The sequence below is a fragment of the Salmo salar genome, chromosome 11 (assembly GCF_965601325.2).
Source record: "Salmo salar chromosome 11, fSalSal1, whole genome shotgun sequence".
Classification (NCBI taxonomy): domain Eukaryota; kingdom Metazoa; phylum Chordata; class Actinopteri; order Salmoniformes; family Salmonidae; genus Salmo; species Salmo salar.
This window is the reverse complement of record NC_138301.1, coordinates 105,216,307-105,239,235: the sequence shown is the minus strand read 5'-3', so window position 1 is coordinate 105,239,235 and position 22,929 is coordinate 105,216,307. Positions and strand designations below refer to the sequence as shown.

At 41.8% G+C, this 22,929-nt stretch overlaps 1 protein-coding gene across 1 annotated transcript; it reads right to left on the bottom strand.

Annotated features, from left to right (window-relative positions):
- Positions 1-140: 140 nt before the first annotated feature.
- Positions 141-20,184, bottom strand: LOC145859236 (uncharacterized). The gene is made up of 5 exons (XM_082958226.1): positions 19,901-20,184; positions 18,957-19,008; positions 10,848-13,027; positions 8,360-8,665; positions 141-8,038 (listed from the first exon to the last, which is right to left on the bottom strand). The coding sequence occupies exons 3-5, from the start codon at positions 13,009-13,011 to the stop codon at positions 7,773-7,775; spliced, it is 2,736 nt and encodes a 911-aa protein (XP_082814352.1). The 5' UTR covers positions 13,012-13,027; positions 18,957-19,008; positions 19,901-20,184; the 3' UTR covers positions 141-7,772.
- Positions 20,185-22,929: the final 2,745 nt, after the last annotated feature.

Here is a 22,929-nt window from a genome sequence, read left to right as displayed (position 1 = left end):
AGGCCGACGACATCTGTCACGAGGGTTTGAAATATGAGGCCACCCACCCACCCACCACAAACACAAACAGTCAAATTCCTCAAAGAAGTAGGCTTATTGTAAAAATACTTCATGGTATTTACAAATCACAGACAACCTAGTTTCATTCAGCATAGTTGTTTAACATATACATTCAGATTTACATTGTTCTGATTGCAGAATTGTATTTGACTATATGGTTTGATTGATGGATATAGACATAATAAGGGCAGCTTCATAATAATATATCATACTTTTTTAGAGGACATTAGCTATAACGTATTAGTACAGCAACAGCCTATAGAGGAAAACATGTCTGCAGCTATAAGGTCATAGGCTAAGTTGAGTTTGAATGTCAAAGATTACTTCAAAATTGACTCTTCTTTTCTCATGATATGGATTGTGAACATATCTTCTTTTCTCATGATATGGATTGTGAACATATACTGCCTCAAGCTTCACCCCTCTCTCTCTTTAGTTTTAACACACACAGAAAACACACATTGTACAAACCTGAATAAAACTCCCTCTAAGGCCATAGTTTTAGCACTTTCGTGTTAACTGCATTGAGGGACACCCGTATCAGCATAATTTCTCTACCCCTTGATTCCTTGCCGGTCTATGGCCCTCCCTCCTCTCGCCCTGTCCCTTTTGCTCACTGAAACCTGCCATGGCCCACTCCCTCTCTTCCCTGACATCATCAGTTTGTATGCAACGATGGAACCAAAGTTTGACCAAGGACAGAGGTCCTTGGCAAGGCAACATCAAGTGTTTCCCAGTTTCACTATGCCTGTACCTGTCTACTATTGTTGGCTGGAGAGGCTGTTGTCACACAGACCACATGCAGTGGATGTGAGTCCCAGAGTGGGGCTGCTGATTGATCTGCCCCCAGGGTACCTAATCACACCACCCTCCCTCCCAACCAACACTTATGTAATGGTGAACAGGGTGTATCCGGGTTCAGTGAAAATCTGAATCATCAATGGCAATCTGACAGTCCCACTGACTGTATAATGTAACTGTTCGATAATTTCCAAACTGGCACTCATGGCTTGAATGTCCAACAGTCACTGGGGAGAGAGCAGCAGCCTCTGTGCTTCTTCAGAGTATCACTCACTAATGTGCCGTTATATTGATTAAGTATTTTCTTTGTGTTGATTTCACCTTTCACATGTGTACATTTCCAGTCAACAAAGTCCACAATATATACACTGAGTGTACAAAATATTAGGAACACCTTCCTAATATTGAGTTGCGCCCCCTTTTGCCCTCAGAACAGCCTTAATTCATCAGGGCATGAAGTACCATGTGTCAAAAGCGTTCCACAGGGATGCTGGCTAATGTTAACTCCAATGCTTCCCACAGTTGTGCCAAGTTGGCTGGATGTCCTTGGTGGTAGACCATTCATGATACACACGGGAAACTGTTGAGCGTGAAAAATAAGCATTGCAGTTCTTGACACAAACTGGTGCGCCTGGCACCTACTAGCATACCTCGTTCAAAGGCACTTACATATTTTGTCTTGCCCATTCACCCTCTGAATGGCACACGTACACAATCCATGTATCAATTGTCTCAAGGCTTAAAACATCCTTCTTTAACCTGTCTCCTCCCTGTCATCTACACTGATTGAAGTGGATTTAACAGGTGACATCAACTAATAACTAATGTTTTGTATGCTCAGTGTATATATACTGAACAAAAATATAAAGTCAACATGTAAAGTTTTGGTCCCATGTTTCATGAGCTGAAATAAAAGATCCCAGAAATGTTCCATATGCACAAAAAGCTTATTTCTCAAAAATGTTGTTAACAAATTTGATTACATTTTGAGCATTTCTCCTTTTCCAAGATAATCCATCCACCTGACAGGTGTAGCATATCAAGAAGTTGATTAAACAGCATGATCATTACACAGGTGCACCTTGTGCTGAGGACAATAAAAGGCCACTCTTAAATGTGCAGTTTTGTCACACAACACAATGCCACAGATGTCTCAAGTTTTGAAGGAGCGTGCAATTGGCATGCTGACTGCAGGAATGTCCTCCAGAGCTGTTGCCAGAGGAATGAATGTTCCTTTCTCTACCATAAGCCGCTTCCAACATCGTTTTAGAGAATTTGGCAGTACGTCCAACCGGCCACACACCGTAGACTACGTGTAACCCCGCCAGCCCAGGACCTCCACATCTGGCTTCTTCACCGTCTGAGACCAGCCACCCAGACAACTGATGAAACTGAGGAGTATTTCTGTCTGTAATAAATCTCTTTTGTGAGGAAAAACTCATTCTAATTGGCTGGGCTTGGCTCCCAAGTGGGTGGGCCTATGCCCTCCCAGGCTCACCCATGGCAGCGCCCCTGCCGAGTCATGTGAAATCCATAGATTAGGGCCTAATGAATTTATTTAAATTGACTGATTGCCTTAAATGAACTGTAACTCAGTAAAATAGTTGAAATTGTTGCATGTTGCATTTATATTTTTGTTCAGTATAAATATGGATTTTTCATGTGTGTGCCATTCATACATAAAAAGTCATACTAGAAAATATTGTCACAACAGATTCACATGGTTTGATGTAAAAAAAAATGTATTCCAATAAACAGTTCTGGTTTTTCATATTTTCCAGAAATGATACACAGTGGATGATTTTATATTCCAGCTATCTGTTTTTTGTCCTGCACATGTTTTGGAGTGCAAAATCTTTATCCTCTCCCTTTTACTTGACCTTCATATACAATGGGTAGATGATTCTCATAACATACAGCATTGTAATCCTGTAATCAACCATTAATATTGTTGGTATTAACATCACTGATTATTATTGTCGCTGAACAGCAATATCACAGTTTCTTTATCACAGTAAGTTGTAGGACAGAAGAATGTTCTCAAACATAAAGATTCTCCCCCCAAGCCATCAATTATGAACAGGATGAAAACCATACAGTTTGTATGCGTGTGCACACGGTCATACTGAGATAGATCAACACATTTACATTTCAGCCATTTAGTGGATGCTCTTATGTAGAGCAACTTACAGGATAAATTAGAGTTAAGTGCCTTGCTCAAGGGCACACACATAGATTTTTCATGTTGTTTTTTCATCTAGCGACCTTTCGGTTACTGGCCCAATGCTTTTAACCGCTAGGCTACCTCATGCCACATCCTTTCTCATGCACCGTGGCATTGAGGAGGTACACTGCAGTCTGGATTGATCAGAGGAAATATAAGCAGGGTTGAGAACATGCATGTCCAGATCGTATCAGTCGTTCTTAGTAAAATTCACCACTTTCCATCAGCTGAATGTGATGCTCTGATCATGCCTGCCTAACAAAGCAGCATCATATTAATCACATTGCACTCCATACAAAGATCACTGATCAAAGTTCCAGGAAGATAAAACTGTACATACAGGGATGGGGACCCATTACTACAATATGAAAATAGTATTATCTGTTCATGAGAATCAATTGTTCAACGGGTTGGACAAAGTGAGAGTGTTACAGCAGAGTCATCAGAGGCTGTCGGAACTGACCTTTTGATCTCCCAAGGAAGCAGAGCAACAGGGTGAGAACACTACAGAACAGTTCTGATAGTTTCCCCACATCTTATGGACAGTTCTTACCCTCCTCATTAATAAAGGAGGATGTCTCTAATTTGTCATCTGTCCATCAGACGGTTATCAACATCATCCTTGATGTCAGTATTTGGAACAGGAAATAAGAGAACAGTAGAAAACAAGCCTTCAATACATACATGAATAGATGTAAAATCACACAAATCATCAATTCACAGATTTACAACAAGTTCCAAGGAAATCATACAACAGATCTTTGTTTAAATTGTTTGCTTCTTTTCATGTGCAAACTACAAATGGAAGATTCTTTACTCATCACATGACAAGTTCTGTATTAAGTCCTTTGCGTTGCGTGAACTACAGGGAGAATGTTCAAGAAGAAATCAGAGATTAAAGTGACGTCTATACAGCTTTTCTTTTCTTTATCGAATGTATGACTAATCATTTTACCTCAGGGAAGCTTCTGAATTGTGTGGATGCCTGCTTTGCGTAAGCCCTGCATCTCTTTCACAAGGCTCATTCACAATAGATCCCATTAGAAAGATGTAATTCAGATTAACTTAAAAGAACTGCAGGAAGAGAAACTCATTGTGGAGGTCACAGTGGAGTATGGCGTGTTGACACACAGCACACCTTTAGTGAGGTCTGGTGAGTGATTGAATAATACAGAGCAAGACTAAGCGCAGCTGGAGGTCATTGTTTCAGAAATACCTGGTAAAGGTAAGATGACTGGAAGAAGCACTGATGAACCATTTACGGAGATTCACAGTCAAGAACTCACTCAGATGCACGTACACACAAAAGTGTGTACACCACGAACAAACAGAAATGTAGAAAAATATAGATCAACACATCATTACGAAGTAGGCAGGAAAAAGAATCCCAGAATCAATGACGTATTTAGAGAACAAACTCTTTAACTGCAAAATGAATATGAATGGATGTTACATTGCTTTGGAAGACCAAACTATACACAGCTTAACCAAAGGCATTCTTGGTTTTAAGATTTCAGATTTCTTGTATTTCTTACCTAATGTGTTTATAAATTTGGAAAAAGGGCTACTGGCAGTTTTTCGACCAAAATGTATTGAGGGAAATTATGCTTTTATAGCAAAACACTTATGGCATAAACTGATTCAGGTTGAACCTCTTTATCCTATAGAACACTTATATGAAAGCCATAATCTCAAGTACAAAAGTTCAAGTTTTAAATACACATATTGTTGTTCTGGTGTTTCTTACAGCAGCAACACCCACCCATGAGCTAGGTTTTGTCTAGCCAATCACAGAGCACCCTCATCAAACTGAACCCTTTGGTATGTCTTGAGGTTGGGGACGAATTAGGTTTTTCTGCACCTAAATCAAATAAAACAACCATCTATGGGGGTCAAATAATCAGACAATAGTGTGTGTGAACAGCAAGAGATCGTTAATATAATCTATATCCACATTTCATACATAACAGCACCTTAATAGATCATAATTTGCAAAAATGATCAGTAAATGTAAAATTTGTGAAAAGGAACCAAGGCATAGTCAGATAGACAGGAACTCATGGGCGACTTAACAACCCTCCGTATTAAATACAAGGATGGGTCTAACCTTAAGGACCAAGGCTGAGAACTATAACCAATATGCAGGAAGAGTGGGATTCACAGTGTACTCAATGATAAAGCTTTGTTATCGTTTTCACGGATTAAATCAATATTTCTAAAAGAACAATGCATAGTATTGTAGTAAAAGAGATTCAAACCTATAGAGGCAGATAGGAGCACAGAGCAGACACTGTAGGGATAAAGAAGGGATAAGGCGTCACGTCAGAAGATAAGAGTAAAAGAGGCATCATTTTAAGTCTGCTACAAAGGATTGCCCCTTTCTGTTATCCTGAGCACTGTATAACATGGTATATAGCTGGGCTCTCCAACCCTGTTCCTAGAGAGCTACCGTCTGGTAGGTTTTCGCTACAACCTGAATGTAACGCACCTGATTCCAATAATTAGCTGGTTGATAAGCTTCATCAGGTTAGTTACAACTGGGGTTGGAGCGAAAACCCACAGGAGGGTATCTCTCTAGGAACAGTGTTGGAGAGCCCTGGTATACAGAAACATGGTATAGCTGAAAACAGCTTGAGGAAATAAATGGATCAGGAAGAACTAATGAACTGAAGACCAGGATGGATGCATGAATGGATAGATAAAGATAGATGAGCAGATAAACAGGAAGACAGACAAGGCAGATAAAGGCATGGATACTATCTAAAGATTAGGAGCGTTGAACTTTGAAACATGGATACTATCTAAACAATAGGATAGTTCAACTTCGTATTACATTTTCATACACAACCAAATAGTTTGGCTGTGGAACTCAAAAGTCCTCAGTTTGGCAATCACTGGATTTAATTAATTCAATATAAATCAATAAACTGGTCTAAAAATACAACTTTTTTTTAAAACAATAATTATCTAGGCCATGGATGAAATGGAAACGTTGACAAGGATTGTCTCTCTGCTGCCTTTCTGTCTCATCTTTCAAGTCTGATTTTCATTACTAGTGTATGTTTCACAGTTGCAAGAAATGATCAAGAGTATTTTCTATATTCCCTCTGTTGTCTTGACTTCCTTCTCAGTAATTCATGTTACATTTTAACACATATATATAGAATGTTGTTAAGTTGAATTTAAGCAGTGACAAACAACGCAAAATAAATGACAAAACATAGAAATAAAAATAAATAATCTGTAATGGTAAACATGTATTCCACAAACCAGGACACTCAAAGAACATCTTGGTGCAGTTTTGTCTTAATTTAAGCACACACCTATGTACGCTCTTAGAAATAAACCTGCTATCTGGAACCTTAAAGGGTTCTTCGGCTGTCCCCATAGGATAATCCTTTGAAGAACCCTTTTTGGTTGCAGGTTTGGGTTCTACATGGAACCCAAAAGGGTTCTACCTAGAACCAAAAAGGGTTTTACCTGGAACCAAAAAGGGTGGAGGGGGGGACAGCTAAAGAACCCTTTTGGAACCCTTCTTTCAAAGAGTGTAGGGTTCATCTTCTTATATCTTTCCAACCATTGTCTGTTGGAAAGACAAAATGGATAGATCCATGACTAAGTCCAGTTCAATAACAGTCTGCCGAATCTGTTCAACGTTGCCTGTGTATTGTTGCTGCTGCTCTTGACCATCCTTCTATTGACAACAGCTCTGGTTTCATCCACAGTGTTGTAGGTTTCTGATTTCACCCCATTTCTCTAAGAATTGGCACAATTAAATCCACTCACTCCTCCACCAGTCACACAATGCTATATTGAACAATTCTCACAAGAGTAAAAAAAAAAAATTACATTGACATTTACAATCCAGTTAGGAAAGCTAGAACTAAACCAACAATATGGCAAGATCAGCTGTCCTCTGGGACTGTGTCACTTCAGTTGAGAGGCAATATTTTAAACGACCAAACATTTTGATGGGTAAAATGCATTGGAATGAACTTTCTGGAGCTATGTATAGGGGCGTTATCATAGTTTAATGGTGGGGTGTCACTATAGTTGTTTCTATTCTGGTTCTGCATGCATTATTGATTTTGTAAATGGCCTCGTGTCAGACCAGGACTCATTGCACTTCCTTAGCTTCTGTAATGCTATAAACCACAAGCATCAAATGAGCCATCTGATTACAGTGGATCATGGGAGATAATATTTACATGTTTAAGTCATATAGCAGACGCTCTTATCCAGTGCGACTTACAGGAGCAATTAGGGTTAAGCTCCTTGCTCAAGAGCACATCAGCATATTTTTCACTGAGTCGGCTCTGGGATTCTAACCGGCGACCTTCGGTTACTTGCCCAACGCTCTTAACCGCTAGGCTACCTGCCCCCCTATCTGCCAGATATCAAAGCATTATATAAAAATTGTCAAAATTACAAATGGTATTGGATGAGGATCAGGTTGGCCAGAAATGAGACTATTTATAAAATAACCAATCAAATTATTTCTCCCATAATCTATAGAAGTGCACTATTTCAATCATCAATTCATCATCTATGCCAATAGGGACAAACTGTTAATCAGCGTTCCCCTCTTCATCATTCTACCTTTCATTTCTCCTTCACAAAACTATGGCTCGCCCAATGCGGGTTTCCTCCATCCCCCAATTCTGTCCCTCTAATCAGTCTCCCACTCTCAGACCTGGGTCTCCAGGCCGCTGAGTTTCGGGGTCAGGATGCGAGGAGTGACCCCGGAATTGAGGTCCCTCTCAAACTCCAGTAGCTGACCCATGAAGTTGAGGTTAGGAGACACCACAGGACGACGGCCCCGCACGTACTTGTAGGCATCCGTCATGGTCATCAGGGTGTGCTTCATCAGGTAGGCGATGACGATGGTTGCCGAGCGGGACACGCCTGCTTGACAGTGAACCAACACTCCACGCCCACTCTGGTGAGCCTCCTCTGTGGATAAAAAGAGGTGGCCATCAGATCGCTGAAATTCATCTACTACACAGCTTTTTCTGGATCTGACTCTCCAGTTCTCCCATCTTCCCGTTTGATCCATTTATAGCTCCCTAACTGTCTCCCCAGTCAAAAACGTTGAAATAGGAGATCGAGATCAGAGGAAAAACGTAACTTATGAATCATCATGATCCTTATCTTATCTCACTGCAAAAATACTTCAAGTGTCAAAGATTCTAAGCTCAGAGAGAAAAAGACTGAAAGACAAGAACGGGGATAGAGCGTGCCGTAGAACATGAAAGTAAATATTGTTCAACTCACCAATGAACTCAAACACCTCTTCAAAGTACTGACGCAGGTTCTGCTTGCTGTTGTCGGTAGCCGGGAGCCGTTTGTAGTGTATCAGGCTGGAGCCGAGGTGGTAGAGGGGCAGGTGTGTGGTGACGTTCACCACGTAGCCGATGTTGAGACGCAGCAGCAGGTCCAGGTCCTGGGCGTCCCTCTCGTTGCCCAGGAAAAGGAAGGGCAGGATGGGGCTGACCACCGCATTCTCCACGTCAGGGGTCATCCCACTCTCATCTGACAGGGAAGCCGGGAGCGAGGAGGAGAGCGGCAGAGTGAGGTGCACTGGGATAGGACAACACAACACAGTGAGAGATTGCTGTTAGAAAGGACAATTTCATTTGATTTGGATCACTGGCTGACATGCATTCACCCTGAAGCATTCCAACATAGATCAAGTATTGGAGACAGAAAGAGTTATGAAGTGATGTGTGAATGAAGGAGAGACAATGAAAGTGTACAATTTATCTAATTTATAGTTCTTGTTTGAGCATGAGTATCATTGGTGTTCACTTTACACACGCAGAGCAAAGAAGTATGCAGCTCTGAGGAATTGCTCAAATGCTTACATAACTTCATACATATTCTCCTAACAGGAAGAGGGAAAGGTACAGACATGAAAAGATGTCTGAAACTACTCTCTTCATTCTATACTGTATGTCATCAACACATCCTGCACTCACTTAATGGAGTGGGAGGAGGCTGGAGTTAAGTAACTATTAAGAATAGAGAATACATTATAGCTTTTTGGGTCTTCATCATTTAAATGAGGACAGCTTAATCTCCCACTGACAGGGTTCAGTGTCAGTGACCCCATTTCCCTTAGGAAAAAATAACATTAATTCAGCTATTCTAATCTCCCCCTCTTATCAGCGCTCTTCTCCATTTCTCTCTTCTCTGTCTCTTTTTTCTCCAGAGCCTAGGCTATAATTAACAGTCATTATCCCCGGGTTCCTCTTAAATCACCAACATGTTAGAACACCGTAACATATAAATAGAGATAGGCAGGGAAAGGCAGGGGATTTAAAAGAAAGGGAAGCAGGAAAAAGGTAGAAGAAAGAGACAGTAATGAGAATAGGAGGAAAGAGATTTACTGAAACAAATGGTAATTTCTGCAGTCAGACATGAAAGCTGGTTAATCCATTGGGGATTTTTTTTACTGAAACTATCTAAGTGTCCATAACTTTCTGTCAAAAATGTACAACAGTCCAAAACCATCAGAAGTACACTATATGTACAAAAGTGTGTGGACACCCCTTCAAATTAGTGTATTCAGCTATTTCAGCCAGACCCATTGCTGACAGGTGTATAAAATTGAGCACACAGCCATGCAATCTCCATAGACAAACATTGGCAGTAGAATGGCCTTACTGAAAAGCTCAGTGACTTTCAACGTGGCACCGTCATAGGATGCCACCTTTCCAACAAGTCAGTTCGTCAAATTTCTGCCTTGCTAGAGCTGCCCCGGTCAACTGTAAGTGCTGTTATTGTGAAGTGGAAACGTCTAGCAGCAACAACAACTCAGCTGCGAAGTGGTAGGCCACAAGCTCACAGAATGGGACCGCCGAGAGCTGAAGCATGTAGCGCATAAAAATCGTCTGTCCTCGGTTGCAACACTCACTACCGAGTTCCAAACTGCCTTTGGAAGCAACGTCAGTACAATAACTGTACAGCGCGGGATTCATAAAATGGGTTTCCATGGCCGAGCAGCCGCATACAAGACGAAGATCACCATGCGCAATGCCAACCGTCCGCTGGAGTGGTGTAAAGCTCGCAACCATTGGACTCCGGAGCAGTGGAAATGCGTGCGCTGGAGTGATGAATCACGCTTCACCATCTGGCAGTCTGACAAACAAATTTGGGTTTGGCGGATGCCAGGAGAACGCTATCTGCCCCAATGCATAGGACCAACTAGGAGGAATAATGGTCTGGGGATGTTTTTAATGATTCGGACTCGGCCCCTTAGGGAAATATTAACTCAACAGCATACAATCACATTCTAGACGATTCTGTGCTTCCAACTTTGTGGCAACAGTTTGGGGAAGGTCCTTTCCTGTTTTAGCATGACAATGCCCCCATGCACAAAGTGAGGTCCATACAGAAATGGTTTGTCGAGATCGATGTGGAAGAACTTGACTGGCCTGCACAGAGCCCTGACCTCAACCCCATCGAACACCTTTGAGATGAATTGTAACGCCGACTGCAAGTCAGGCCTAATTGCCCAACATCAGTGCCCGATCTCACAAATGCTCTTGTGGCTGAATGGAAGCAAGTCCCTGCAGCAATGTTCCAACATCTAGTGGAAAGTCTTCCCAGAAGAGTGGAGGCTAGTATACCAACAAAGGGCGGGACCAAATCATTCCATGATTTTGGAATGAGATGTTTGACAAGCAGGTGTCCACATACTTTTGGTCATGTAGTATAAACTAAAAGACTGAAACAAAAAAGGTGTGTATGACATCCTTACCTCTGCCGTTCTCCTCGTCCTGCTCTCTGTTGACTGAGTTTAGGACCAGGTGGAGGGACGGGGCGGAGGGGAGGGAATGCCGTCCCTCTGCATCTCTCTGTCTTGGTTTGGGTTTGAGGAGAGTGCTGGGAACTGACGGTGCTGTTGAGAAGGAAGAAGGGGATTGGGGAGAGGGGGAGCGGGGGGAGGGGGTGCAAGGGTATGCCATATCGTCTTCCTGCCCCATGCCATCCACCATCCCTGTCTCCCCACCTTTCTTCCAGAGCCTCTTCAGCGAGTCCCGGCCTGGATCTCGCCCAGGCCCAGACCCAGACCCAATGAAATCTAGGACGGCCATCTTGCCCTGCTGAAGCCGGCGGCGGCCAGCGTGGTCTGTTATTTGATTCCGGGTGAACTCCAACAGGTTCTTACAGTCCAGGATAACAGGGCTGGTTCCGTTGCTGCTGTTCTGATTCTGACTGGCACATGTCTTCCCCATTCCCATCCCCATCCCGGCACAGCTCTGGTGGTTCTGTTGAGTTTTAGACCTGGTCATCTTCTTCGCCAGCTCCTCGGGCCAGATTGTGCGCACACTGTAATCATCGTCATCGGCGGGGAAAACCCCCATGGGGTGCCCTGACACTATACCCCTCCCCATCCCGGGGGGCTTTCTGCCCCGGTGGGGGTTGAAGGTCACCACAATGGGGTCGCTGCTACAATAACTGCAGGTAGAGCTGCCGCCCTGACTGGCTTTGGGGTTGCAGCCACTCACACAACTCTGTAAGGCTCGCAGCGGGGCTGAGGAGGATAGTGGGGTACAGGGCAGGCATCCCCCCACCAGTTTTTTGCGGAATGCAGCAGGACTCTCAAAGGCGCCAGCCTCCCCGGAGCAGGAGGCACATCGCAGGGGTCTGAGCAAGCCCGTCCGGCAGTCCGACACAGTGCTGTTGGAGGATGAGGTGTTGGTGGTGGAGGCTGTGGACAAACATCCCCCCAGAGTTCTTAAACCCATTGCTGAGCCCCCCCTGTGGTTCACCCCTCCAACCCCGTGGCCGTGGGCGCAGGAAAAAGAAGAAGACGGACTCCCCCCACCCCCCTGAAAGCCAGCAGAACGTCCCCTGCCCCCCCTGCAGCGGACCAGCTTCCAGCAGCCACAGCTGAAGGGATGGGAGAAGTCGATGGTACAGGTGTGGTCTGGGCTGGGGAAACCTCCACGGGAGGAACAGGGGGAGAGGGGTAGGCCGTGGAGGATCTGAGGGCGATGGTCCCTGCCACGGGATGGACGGGGCTGGTTGAGGGGTTGCTGGGAGGGAGGGGAAGCAGGGTAATGGGAGGGAGGGGAAGCAGGGTAATGGGAGTTTAGGACGGAGGCATGGGGCACAGGAACAGAGTTGTGGTGGCGGGGCAGGCTGTGGGCGTTGGGGTTTTCATGGACAGGTCCCAGTTTGGAATTCTCTTTGTTACCCACGCAGGGCACTTCCCGGGCACCTCTGGGGGGGAAGCTGGCAGAGCAGACTTTGGAAGCTGCGTCCTGCGCCTTCTCTCTTCTGGACTTGGTCTGCTGTCTCTGGGCTGGGACAAATTCTAGAACCCCTCCTGGGGACACAGCCAGATGATTCTGATGGTGACTGCCTAGTGAGGCCTTGATCTGGTTTTGGAGTTGCTGCACTTCTCCGCCAGGCTTCCCTGATGTTCCCTCAGCTTTTCTCTCCCCGTATCCGGGATCCAAGCACAACGAGACCCTTTTTTTGCCCACCTTCACACTCCCACTGCGACCTAAAGTGTTGCTGTGCCCTCGTCCTTTTGTTCCTTTGTTCACGGATAACTTGATGTCGATGGTGTGTGTGTGTTGGTCGGGTCTAGGGCCAAGAGTCACGGTCCCGTTGCTGTGACAGTGGTTAGGGGTGTGTCTGACACCCTCTGACACGATGGCCTTGTTGCCCTTGGTTTTCTGCAGACGGGATGATGATCTGCTCTTGCATTCCAAAGACAGTGAATTCGGGGAGGGAGGATTAGGGTGGGACTGAAGAGGGTGGGGATGAGAAGGGCGGGAGAGAGGTTTGTTGCTGAGGGCTGTTATATGGGAGTGAGGCTGTGGTGTGGTCTGTGGGGAGGGCCTACGTAGGGCCAAGTTTTTAGGGCGCTGAATAACCACTATGCGCTCGCCAATAGGGAGTGGAGGCATCTGGGTCTACACAAAGCTGTGTGTGTGAGAGAGAGGGAGAAAGAAACAGAGAAACAATGTTAAGATTGTACTCAGATAAAATATAAAATTAAGGCCACAGATTTTTTTTATTAGTTTTGGTATCACAGTGTTGGGAAGTAGTAAACTACATATAATTCAACTAGTAATTTAACTACATTTTACAGTAGCGGGTGGTATTAAACTAAATTGAAATCTTGGTAGTGTTTTCAGTAGTTCATTACTTTTTTTGCCATGTAGCGATGTAACTACTTACTGGAACGACACTACTTTTTTTGCAAAAAGAAAAGAAAACATGGGTGAAGTAGGCAAGAATTTCCTTTCTTTTTCAGCATCAAACCAGCCTAATTCTCACCTGAAACATAGTTTTTGTTTTTAATAGGCTAAATTACACATTCTGTTAACATTTTAGTAATCTGTTCTGCAATTTGTAGTCTATGACATTTCAGATTTAGATATGATCATTTATCACAAAGTAGTTTCGATATAGTGAACTACTTTTTCAAAGTGACCTTAGTTCAGTAAACTATACATAGGTTTCTTAAGGGTAGCTGTAGTGTAGCTGAACTTCTTCCAGTGTGAAGGAATTGCTATCTTGGCAAACTATATTTTCAGAGTAGCTTCCACAACACTGTGGTATCATCATCAACATCGTCACATTTTTTTAATTGGAAGCCATATTTACATCACATCGGTCCTACACCAGAGTAATGATCAGTGAAATAACCAAGCTATGTAACTACCTTGCAACAGACTAGGTATGGAGTTATGGACACTTTTGCTTGAAAAAAACAACACTTTGGGAAATACTATTAAACAGTCTGTGTATACATACCTAGTACACAAGATATTTACATGTGTTATTTACGCAATAAGGCCAGAGGTGGTGTGGTATATGGCCAACATACCAAGACACAACGTGGAGTGCCTGGATACAGCCCTTAGCCGTGGTATATTGGCCATATATAACAAACCTCTGAGGTGCCTTATTGCTATTATAAACTGGTTACCAACATAATTAGAGCAGTAAAAATAACTGTTTTGTCATACCCGTGGTATAGGCTCAGATATACCACGACTGTCAGCCAAGCAGCATTCAGGGCTGGAACCACCCAGTTTATAACCCCGTATAGATAATGCATAATAAAGCCTATTAATTTAAATTGTTGCAGAGTTCGAATTCAAGATGAACACACACATGACTGTGATGAACACTCAGAAGAATATGTGAAGCATATTTCTGTTAGTCACCGTTAGATTGGAAAAAATATACACCAAAAACACACAGGAATGTAATCAAAACAAAAAGACCAAAATATAGCCTTTATGATTTTGCCAAAACATGGCAGACACCACTGTTTCATTATTTCCTATTATTCTTATTTTTTTTTTTTTACTTCAGTTTATTTTAGTTAATACTTTCTTAACACTTATTTATCTTAAAGCTGCATTGTTGGTTAAGGGCTTGTATGTAAGCATTTCACTGTAAGGTCTACACCTGTTGTATTTGTATTTGTATTTATTATGGATCCCCATTAGCTGCTGCCAAAGCAGAAGCTACTCTTCCTGGGGTCCAGCAAAATTAAGGCAGTTTACACAATTTTAAAACATTATAATACATTCACAGATTTCACAACACACTGTGTGCCCTCAGGCCCCTACTCCACCACTACCACATATCTACAGTACTAAATCCATGTGTATGTATAGTGCGTATGTTATCGTGTGTGTGTGTGTGTGTGTGTGTGTGTGTGTGTGTGTGTGTGTGTGTGTGTGTGTGTGTGTGTGTGTGTGTGTGTGTGTGTGTGCTTGTATGCATCTGTCTGTGCCAATGTTTGTGTTGCTTCACAGTCCCCGCTGTTCCATAAGGTATTTTTTTAATCTGTTTTTTAAATGTAATTTTACTGCTTGCGTCAGTATTCGGTGCATGTGACAAATAACATTTGATTTGATTTGATTTGTTTTAAGAACATTTTGGTGAAATTGAAGTTAGGTCAAGAGAATGGTGGGAGACATGGAGTAGAACCAAATGTCTCCCTGTTAGAAAAGGCCCTTTGCCATAACATTGCAAACTAGAGAGCCAGCTGTAACTGCCTGAGGCACTGACTGACCATCGATGTACGTAACCTATAAATAAGCACTTCGTCATGAAATACTTGAATAAAGACTGGGGGAGAGAGTGAATTCTGGGCAAAGCTTTAGATATTGTATTATTTTCATTATCATTTTTTTCTACCCTTTAAATAAAAAAAATGGGGTCAATTGATGCCTAATTCTCATTTGTAGTAACGACTTTGCTTTTGTCATCTACTAAGCCCTATTTACTATGACAAAACCCATTAATTCGCTTTTCTGCATTAAAGATGATTCTCTGGGACAGGGCAATGGAGAGAGAGAGAGAGAGAGGGGAGAGAGAGAGAGAGAGAGAGAGAGGAGAGAGAGGAGAAAAAAATACAGAGGGAGAGGTTGTGAGAGAAATAGAGAGATGGGAGGACAGAGATATAAAGAGACAGAATATGACGTGACAGGGTGGACTACAGACTAGAGGGGAGGAAGAAACATGTCAAAAAGGCACTGAGGACGTATTCACACCCACGCAACACGCACACCAACCCATAGACAGGGCACACCATGCTCGCATTTCCACATGCATACATCAACGCACAGGGCTTGGTGATGGTATCCTCATCTTTTTTCCTTTTTCAGCCTTGCCTTTGTAGCCTGTGGTGGAGGGGGTGGGGGTTACATTGACCCAGTTTTGTCATGGTGGAAGTCAACATCACTCTGATCACACATTGTAAACACCTCATCAGCACATACAGTGTGTTCCGAAATGATATTCACCCTTGATAAAGATGAGCAGACTGTTTAAAATAAATAATTCAAATATACTAATACAATTGCTCAGAGAAACAGATTTTGTTTAACATGTAATACTTTTTTTTCTCAAAAAAGTTGGGGTCAAAATTATTGACACCCCTGTTTTCAATAGCTCACCTTGCAAGCATAATGCTTTTTCTCTTTTTCTCAAATGTTTGATGAGTTGGAGAACACATTTGGAAGGATCGTAGACCATTCCTCCATACAGAATACTTCCAGATCCTTGATATCCTTCATCTGCACTTATGGACTGCCCTCTTCAATTTAAAACCACAGGTTTTCAATGGATTTCATGTCCGGAGACAGCCGTTGCAAAATGTAGATTTTGTGACCAATCATGATGCTGTCGTATTTTCACGTCATCCAACAAATGTAAATGCCCGCCACAGGGCAAACGCTAGTTGAATCAAAGTTGTTTTTATGTAATTTCAATTAAATTACGTTCAACCAATGTGGAATAGATGTTGAATTGACGTCTGTGCCCAGTGGGTGGGGCCTCATTTATCAACCGTTTCTTACTAAATTCTGGTGTATGTGGAGATTCTAGGATTTGCGTGCGCCACAAATGATTGGGATTTATCAAACTGTGGATGGAACATATACGCATGTTTTCATTGATAAAACAGAGCCATATTATATTTGTGCAGTCGTGAAGGAGTGCTAAAACCCCGCCTGGAAAACGCCCTCCATTAATATTTGATGGCAACAAAAACACCCTCATTTGCTGTATGATTTGGAGATGTTGGAACTGGGCCATGACAGCTCCTAAAAGAAAGCGCAATGGAACACTTTATCACATTTCTGTAGATGTGTGGGCAGAACTCTGCAGTGACTTTTCCAAACTAAAAATGCATGCTGCCTAATGAGTGACAAACACTGGTCATGCATTGTGAAAGATTGCTTGTCCTTTCGAACAAATTAAAAGTAAATGCTACAGCCCACACTTCTATGCAAAAGACAAACTGATGTTCAATATTTTGTTTATCAATACATGATTTTGCTTTTATCTCCTTCCTCGGTATAGGCTCTGAAATGAAATAGGCTAGCCTATGATGTTGCGCTCTATCGCACAGCAATACTGTAGCCTACCCATACTGTCACATACTGTCAAAGCTACTTCATTTCGAGCATGCTTGGCTATTGAATGAGCGATTGATAAATGGTAGCCTACAATTTGTTGTGTAGCATGAATAATTTAAACCAGTTCTGTCAGAAAAGGAGAGACATGTCCCACTGGGCATAAACTGGTTTAATCAATGTTGTTTCCATGTCATTTCAATGTCATTTCAATGTGATGACATTAACTCAATGTGGAAAACTGATTGGGTTTGCAAAAAGTCATCAATGTAAGGGAATTTTGTATTTTTTTCACCAAACTTTTAACTTAAATCCATTGATATGGTAAAATGTTTAGTTGATTTCACGTTGAATTCACGTTAGTTGACAGCTTGCAATACAGTGGATCAACCTTCTAGAAGTTGTGCGCATGCATAGTTTGACATTTGTGTGAAAATACGCACACTTTCCCGTCAAGTTCGATTTGGATAAATACCAACCTTTACGGGAAAACTGGTGCATGCAAGGTTTAGAGTATTTTTGTTGTGCACACGCACCTTCGATGAATGAGACCCCTGGAGTTTGCCAAACAGCATTGGCACTGATGCTTTGGTCAGATCACATGAAAATAGAGCGCTTTGGCCATGCACACACCAGTGGTGGGTTTGGCGTTGAAATGGGAATGGATGAGCAGAAAATAACCCCATACATACTGTAAAATATAGTGGTGGATCTTTGATGTTATGGGGCTATTTTGCTTTCACTGGTCCTGGGGTCATTGTTAAGGTCAAAGCATTATGAACTTTACCCAGTACCAGAATATTTTTGCCTAAAACCTGGTTGCCTCTGCCAGGAGACTGACACTTGGCTGCAAGTGGATCTTCCAGCAAGACAATAACCCCAAGCACACATCAAAATCCACAAAGAAATTGTTAATTGACCACAAAATCAACATTTTGCATTAGCCATTTCAGACTCCGGACTTGAAAACCATTAAAACCTGTGGTTAGAATGAAAGAGGGCAGTCCATAAGCACAGATGAAGAAGGATATCAAGGACCTGTATGGATTCTGTATGGAGGAATGGTCTAAAATCCCTTCAAATGTGTTCTCCAACACATTTTCTAAAAGGGATCAGTGTCGTTATCCTTACAAGGTAAAGTATTGAAAGGTATCGATAACAGTCAATCATTTTGACCCCCAACGTTTTGAGAAAAAATGTATTACTTGTAAAACTCAATCTCTTTCTCTGAGCAACTGTATTAGTAGAAAATAATATAATTTACCCATTTCTTTAGCATAGAATATAGCTCAGTATTTAAATTGTTTATTGTATACAGTCATTTCTGGTCATCTTTATCAAGGGTGTCAATAATTTCAGACCCCACTGTACATGAAAACAGTGTAGCAGTGTATTAATCATACTATCTAAGCACAGTCAGACCAAAAACACACATTGCAAACCTAAGAAACATACTTAAGAAAATGCTTGCAGCTATGCCTCGAGATCATTATCATCATTGTTCATCAGCCCCATTCTGACCATTATTGTCACTATATCTAAAATTGCAGCCAGTAGGTCTTCATACATTTTGAAAGAGGTTCTGAATTTGGAGGCTTGATAAAGGGCAAAAAAATATTGTTTTTGCTACAGAATTAGAATTTAGGCTTACATAAAAATATTATGATGTGCAAAAGAAGTCCATCCATTAGACCATTATGTGATTATTGTTATAATGATAGAAAGAGTGGCTAGAAAAATGTTGAAACTGTTGAAATTCTGTCCCCATATGTCACAAAGGTGAAAGAATGACCTGATGATTACTCTGACTCTGAAGTAGAGAAAGGACCATGTGAGATTCACAAAGCACTGTATGTATCTTTGGGATCTTATTATCAATCTACTGCTGAAATGATCTGAAATTGTAAGGTTCTATTTGAAGCCTTCCATGACCTTTCTTCATGTCTCTACACATTCACAAACAGACCTACCTGCAATACTATTTATCCCGGTTTTCTGTGGACAAATAAAGGCCTGCTGCGCCTGCAAGAGAAGAGGATAATAATAATAACAACGACGGGCATGGTTGAAAGAACACAAATAAATTGACTGCTGATAACAGAGGAATCCCATAAATAAGGTGGAATCATACGAGAGTGAAATTATTTCGCGCATCGTCAGACATCATTATGCTCAGGGTCCCGTCTCGGTCTCTGTGTGTCACTGGCAGGAAATAAGAAGCAGTCTCTTCTCATCTCCATGAGTGGCGTTTTACGGTTGCACTTTGATCGCATATAGGCTATGTTAGAATTATTAGGCCTGGGCTATATAAAAATAACCAAGATAAGAATAAATTATAATATAAAAAACGCATATCATGTAAATAATTCATAAGAAAACCATGCAACAACAAAGAAATAGGTAAATAATAATGTGCAATAAATAATGGCTATGGCCTTATAGCTTAGTCTGCATGTCTTACAACTCCAGCATCATAGCCCAGTTTGGTAGTCCAAATTAGGCCATGGAAAAGGAATCGTCATCGTCTCGTATCACTTTCACTCATGTTTGGTCCTGATCAATAATAGAAAGTATTTTCGCAAAGACTGCAGAGATTTAGGCAAAGACTGCCAGGCGGTTAATAAGTAATGAAGGTGAATTTAATCCCTCTTGATTCGTAGTGTCGCGTAAAAATGGTTAGTGTCGGATGTATCAGTGAAGGGGATCCTAGTTCGAGGACGTCACTGTTCTAATTTGGATGGCATTTTAACGCACTGGCGTTTCTTATATGCATATAAATGTGTAACACATAGCCATAGTGCTGGATCATCATGTGGCAACAATAGCCTATAATAATCAGAGTGATTTAATATCAGACTTGACATCTTGTTCGTCAAGCTATGCTGGCTAAAGTGTTTAAAATAAACTTACTTACGTTAGGAGTGACAATTCCGTTTTATCTTCATGCTCTCCGTGTAATACAATTCCTTACGTTTTCATTGTTGTTGTCCAGACATTTGTTTGCACTGCAGGACCTATCATATTTTGCGGATCCGTGTGCGGTGCAGGTATAAGCTTACATAGAAAAATATAGGACCATCGACACTAACCATCTATTATTAATAATTTAAAAAAAACATAGAAAAAGTGCTTACACCATACCAGTGTCAGTGCTTGTGCGTGTGTAAATGTGCGCTCAGATTTATGCGTGAGAGGAAGACAGAGGTTGCTGGAGGAAAGGGGGGGGGGGGGGGGGGGGGGGGGGGTAAGGAGGTGGGGTCTGTGGTCTGTACAGTGGATGACATCATTCCAGACCAATTGCAAGTAAAATGTGATAAGGCAGCCAGCAAATTAAGCCTCGTCTTGAGCAGTGTGAAGTATAAAATGGTAGGCTCCTATGTCTTTCGACAGGGTGGGAGCTGGTGATAAAAGTGATAGGTATTCTATAAACCAGTGTTGTACTGGATGTGAAATTATGGAACAGTGAAAGCTTGAATACAAATCGATTGTTTCATTGTAGTTGTACAACTACAAAATGTTGTTTCAGCCATTGTTCAACCTCTTCACCTATCCTATTGCCTACATAACCTACACATTAGGCCTGTATCTATAAGGCTGCATTTACACAGGTATCCCAATTCTGATATTTCTTTCCACTAATTGATCTTTTCACGTTAGATCTTTTTCAAAGCTGATCTGATTGGTCAAAAGACCAATTAGTGGGGGAAAAAAGGTCAGACATTGGGCTGCCTTCTAAATGCAACCTTGCCACACATACACACACACAGCAGAATGTTTATAGAATGTTTACACTGTCTCGGGAAGATAATAATGTGAATAATGAAGGCTTGTAGAAGAGTGCCTTGCTTTTTTTTTGCCAGGACCCTTTCAACCAAAGAGCACCATCCCTACCACTCTCTAACATAATCATTTCCCCAGCCCAGAGCTTCAGAATGGCATAGGCCTAGGATAAAAGCTTGAAATGCTGTTATTTTAAACAACAACCAACAGGTGACAGCAAAAACTAGTAAATGCCTGTGTTGGGGTTTCAAGTTGATTGGGGCCCTGCCACAGAGTTTCTATAAAAACATATTTGGCCCTACACTTGTGTTGTTTCCGGAATGTGATTTGTTCGATTTACACATCGATTCCTGGGGAGCCCAATGTCTCTTGGAGGCTACTCTGCGTATAAATGTTAGACTTTTTTGGTGGGGCTCACATTGAGGAGGAGCCTTGATTTGATATTGGGATGCCCAAGTCCCCTCTAGCTCCACTGTTATTTAAACAATGAGCTAGGATAAACATTTGCCATAAGTGGGTTAGGGGCTGTTTCTGGAGGGATTTAATGGGACAGAAGATTCAAGGTGTTGCAGATAGAAAAGGAACTGTCAGTCCCAATATATTTTTCAGCCATGATTCCTTAGCCTGGTCCCAGATCTGTATGTGCGATATTTCCACTCCTTGTCATAGGTCTTGTTCACCCAAGAGGGGGGCATCTTGGGTTCTCAATTGAAGCATGGACGACGGCACGCCCAATGTATACAACAGTACCGACGCTCTGTCTACCCCTTTACAAGATCATGAGTGCTGACGTAATATTGACTTTAAGCATCAGCTATCAGGGCAGCTTACAGATCATTGCACCTGTACATAGCCCATCTGTAAATAGCCCATCCAACTACCCCATCCCCATATTGTTATTTATTTTATTTATATTTTTGTTTTGCTCCTTTGCACCCAGTATCTCTACTTGCACATTCATCTTCTGCACATCTATCACTCCAGTGTTGATTTGCTAAATTGTAATTATTTCGCCACTACGGCCTATTTATTGCCTTACCTACCTAATCTTACTTCATTTGCACACACTGTATATAGACTTTTCTATTGTGTTATTGACTGTACGTTTGTTTATTCCATGTGTAACTCTGTGTTGTTGTTTGTGTCACACTGCTTTGCTTTATCTTGGCCAGGTCGCAGTTGTAAATGAGAACTTGTTCTCAACTGGCCTACCTGGTTAAATAAAGGTGAAATAAATAAAAAATGTTGTCCCTCATTATGAATAACACTGTTTATGCCTCTCCCTCTCTACCTCTGTGTGTGTGAGAGAGTGTATGAGAGAGAGAGATGTGTGAAAATAATTTATAAACAAGTTTGACGGCATGCAATATGGTTTGGAAATCTTGGGAACTTTACATTCTTATTTATAATCGAGAGATCATTTTCAAAAACAAAATGTACAATTACAATACACCTTTTTAACACAATTTCCACACGGCCATTCTTCCTTGTTGCGGCTTGTTTACAGAAGAGTGAGGCACCCACCTGTTCTAATTAGCATCTCCAAACAACTGTATGTGGGAAGGGACGCCTGAAAAGTGTTGTAACTGAAAAATACTTATGGCCGCAACTGTTAAAACAGTTAGTGTATATTTTGCATTTGTAAAATTATTTTGATGTGATATGAAAGTAGAGGGCTTTTTGTTTCTTGAAACGTATCACAATTGAGAATTGATTCACGTTTAGATTGACTGTTTTGGCTCCCAGAGCCAGTTTACCTCTGAACATAACATATAAAGGCCTTGGACATTAAAGGAGTAGGTTAGCCTACCCCTACACAGTACATATTGGACTAGTTTGGCATATAACACATGGAGTAAAGGGTAGAATGTTAGCATAAACAGACTGGTACCCAGGCTAATGTTTTCTTGTTCGTTTATTTTTCTCCTCTCATTTTCTTCATCCGCACTGATGCGAAAATAATGGTGGAAAAATGTGTAAGACAATGTATTTTTTTATACAAGTAGTAAAGGCGGTGACAGAAGAAATGACTGAGGAAACGAGGAAAGGGTTTCACTTAAGACTATTGAGATGAACCCACTACTTCTAGTGTAGAAATAGATGAACATAAAACTTGTGGCTAGTCCGACATGAAGTCAAACCAGGCATCTCTAACGTTACATC

Excerpts from the sequence above, each read along its gene's own strand:
- LOC145859236 (XM_082958226.1), bottom strand. The coding sequence starts at position 13,011 with ATGCCTCCACTCCCTATTGGCGAGCGCATAGTGGTTATTCAGCGCCCT. Across the intron at positions 8,666-10,847 it reads GGACGAGGAGAACGGCAGAG|TGCACCTCACTCTGCCGCTC; the intron begins GTAAGGATGTCA and ends GTCCTATCCCAG. Across the intron at positions 8,039-8,359 it reads AGAGGTGTTTGAGTTCATTG|AGGAGGCTCACCAGAGTGGG; the intron begins GTGAGTTGAACA and ends TTTTATCCACAG.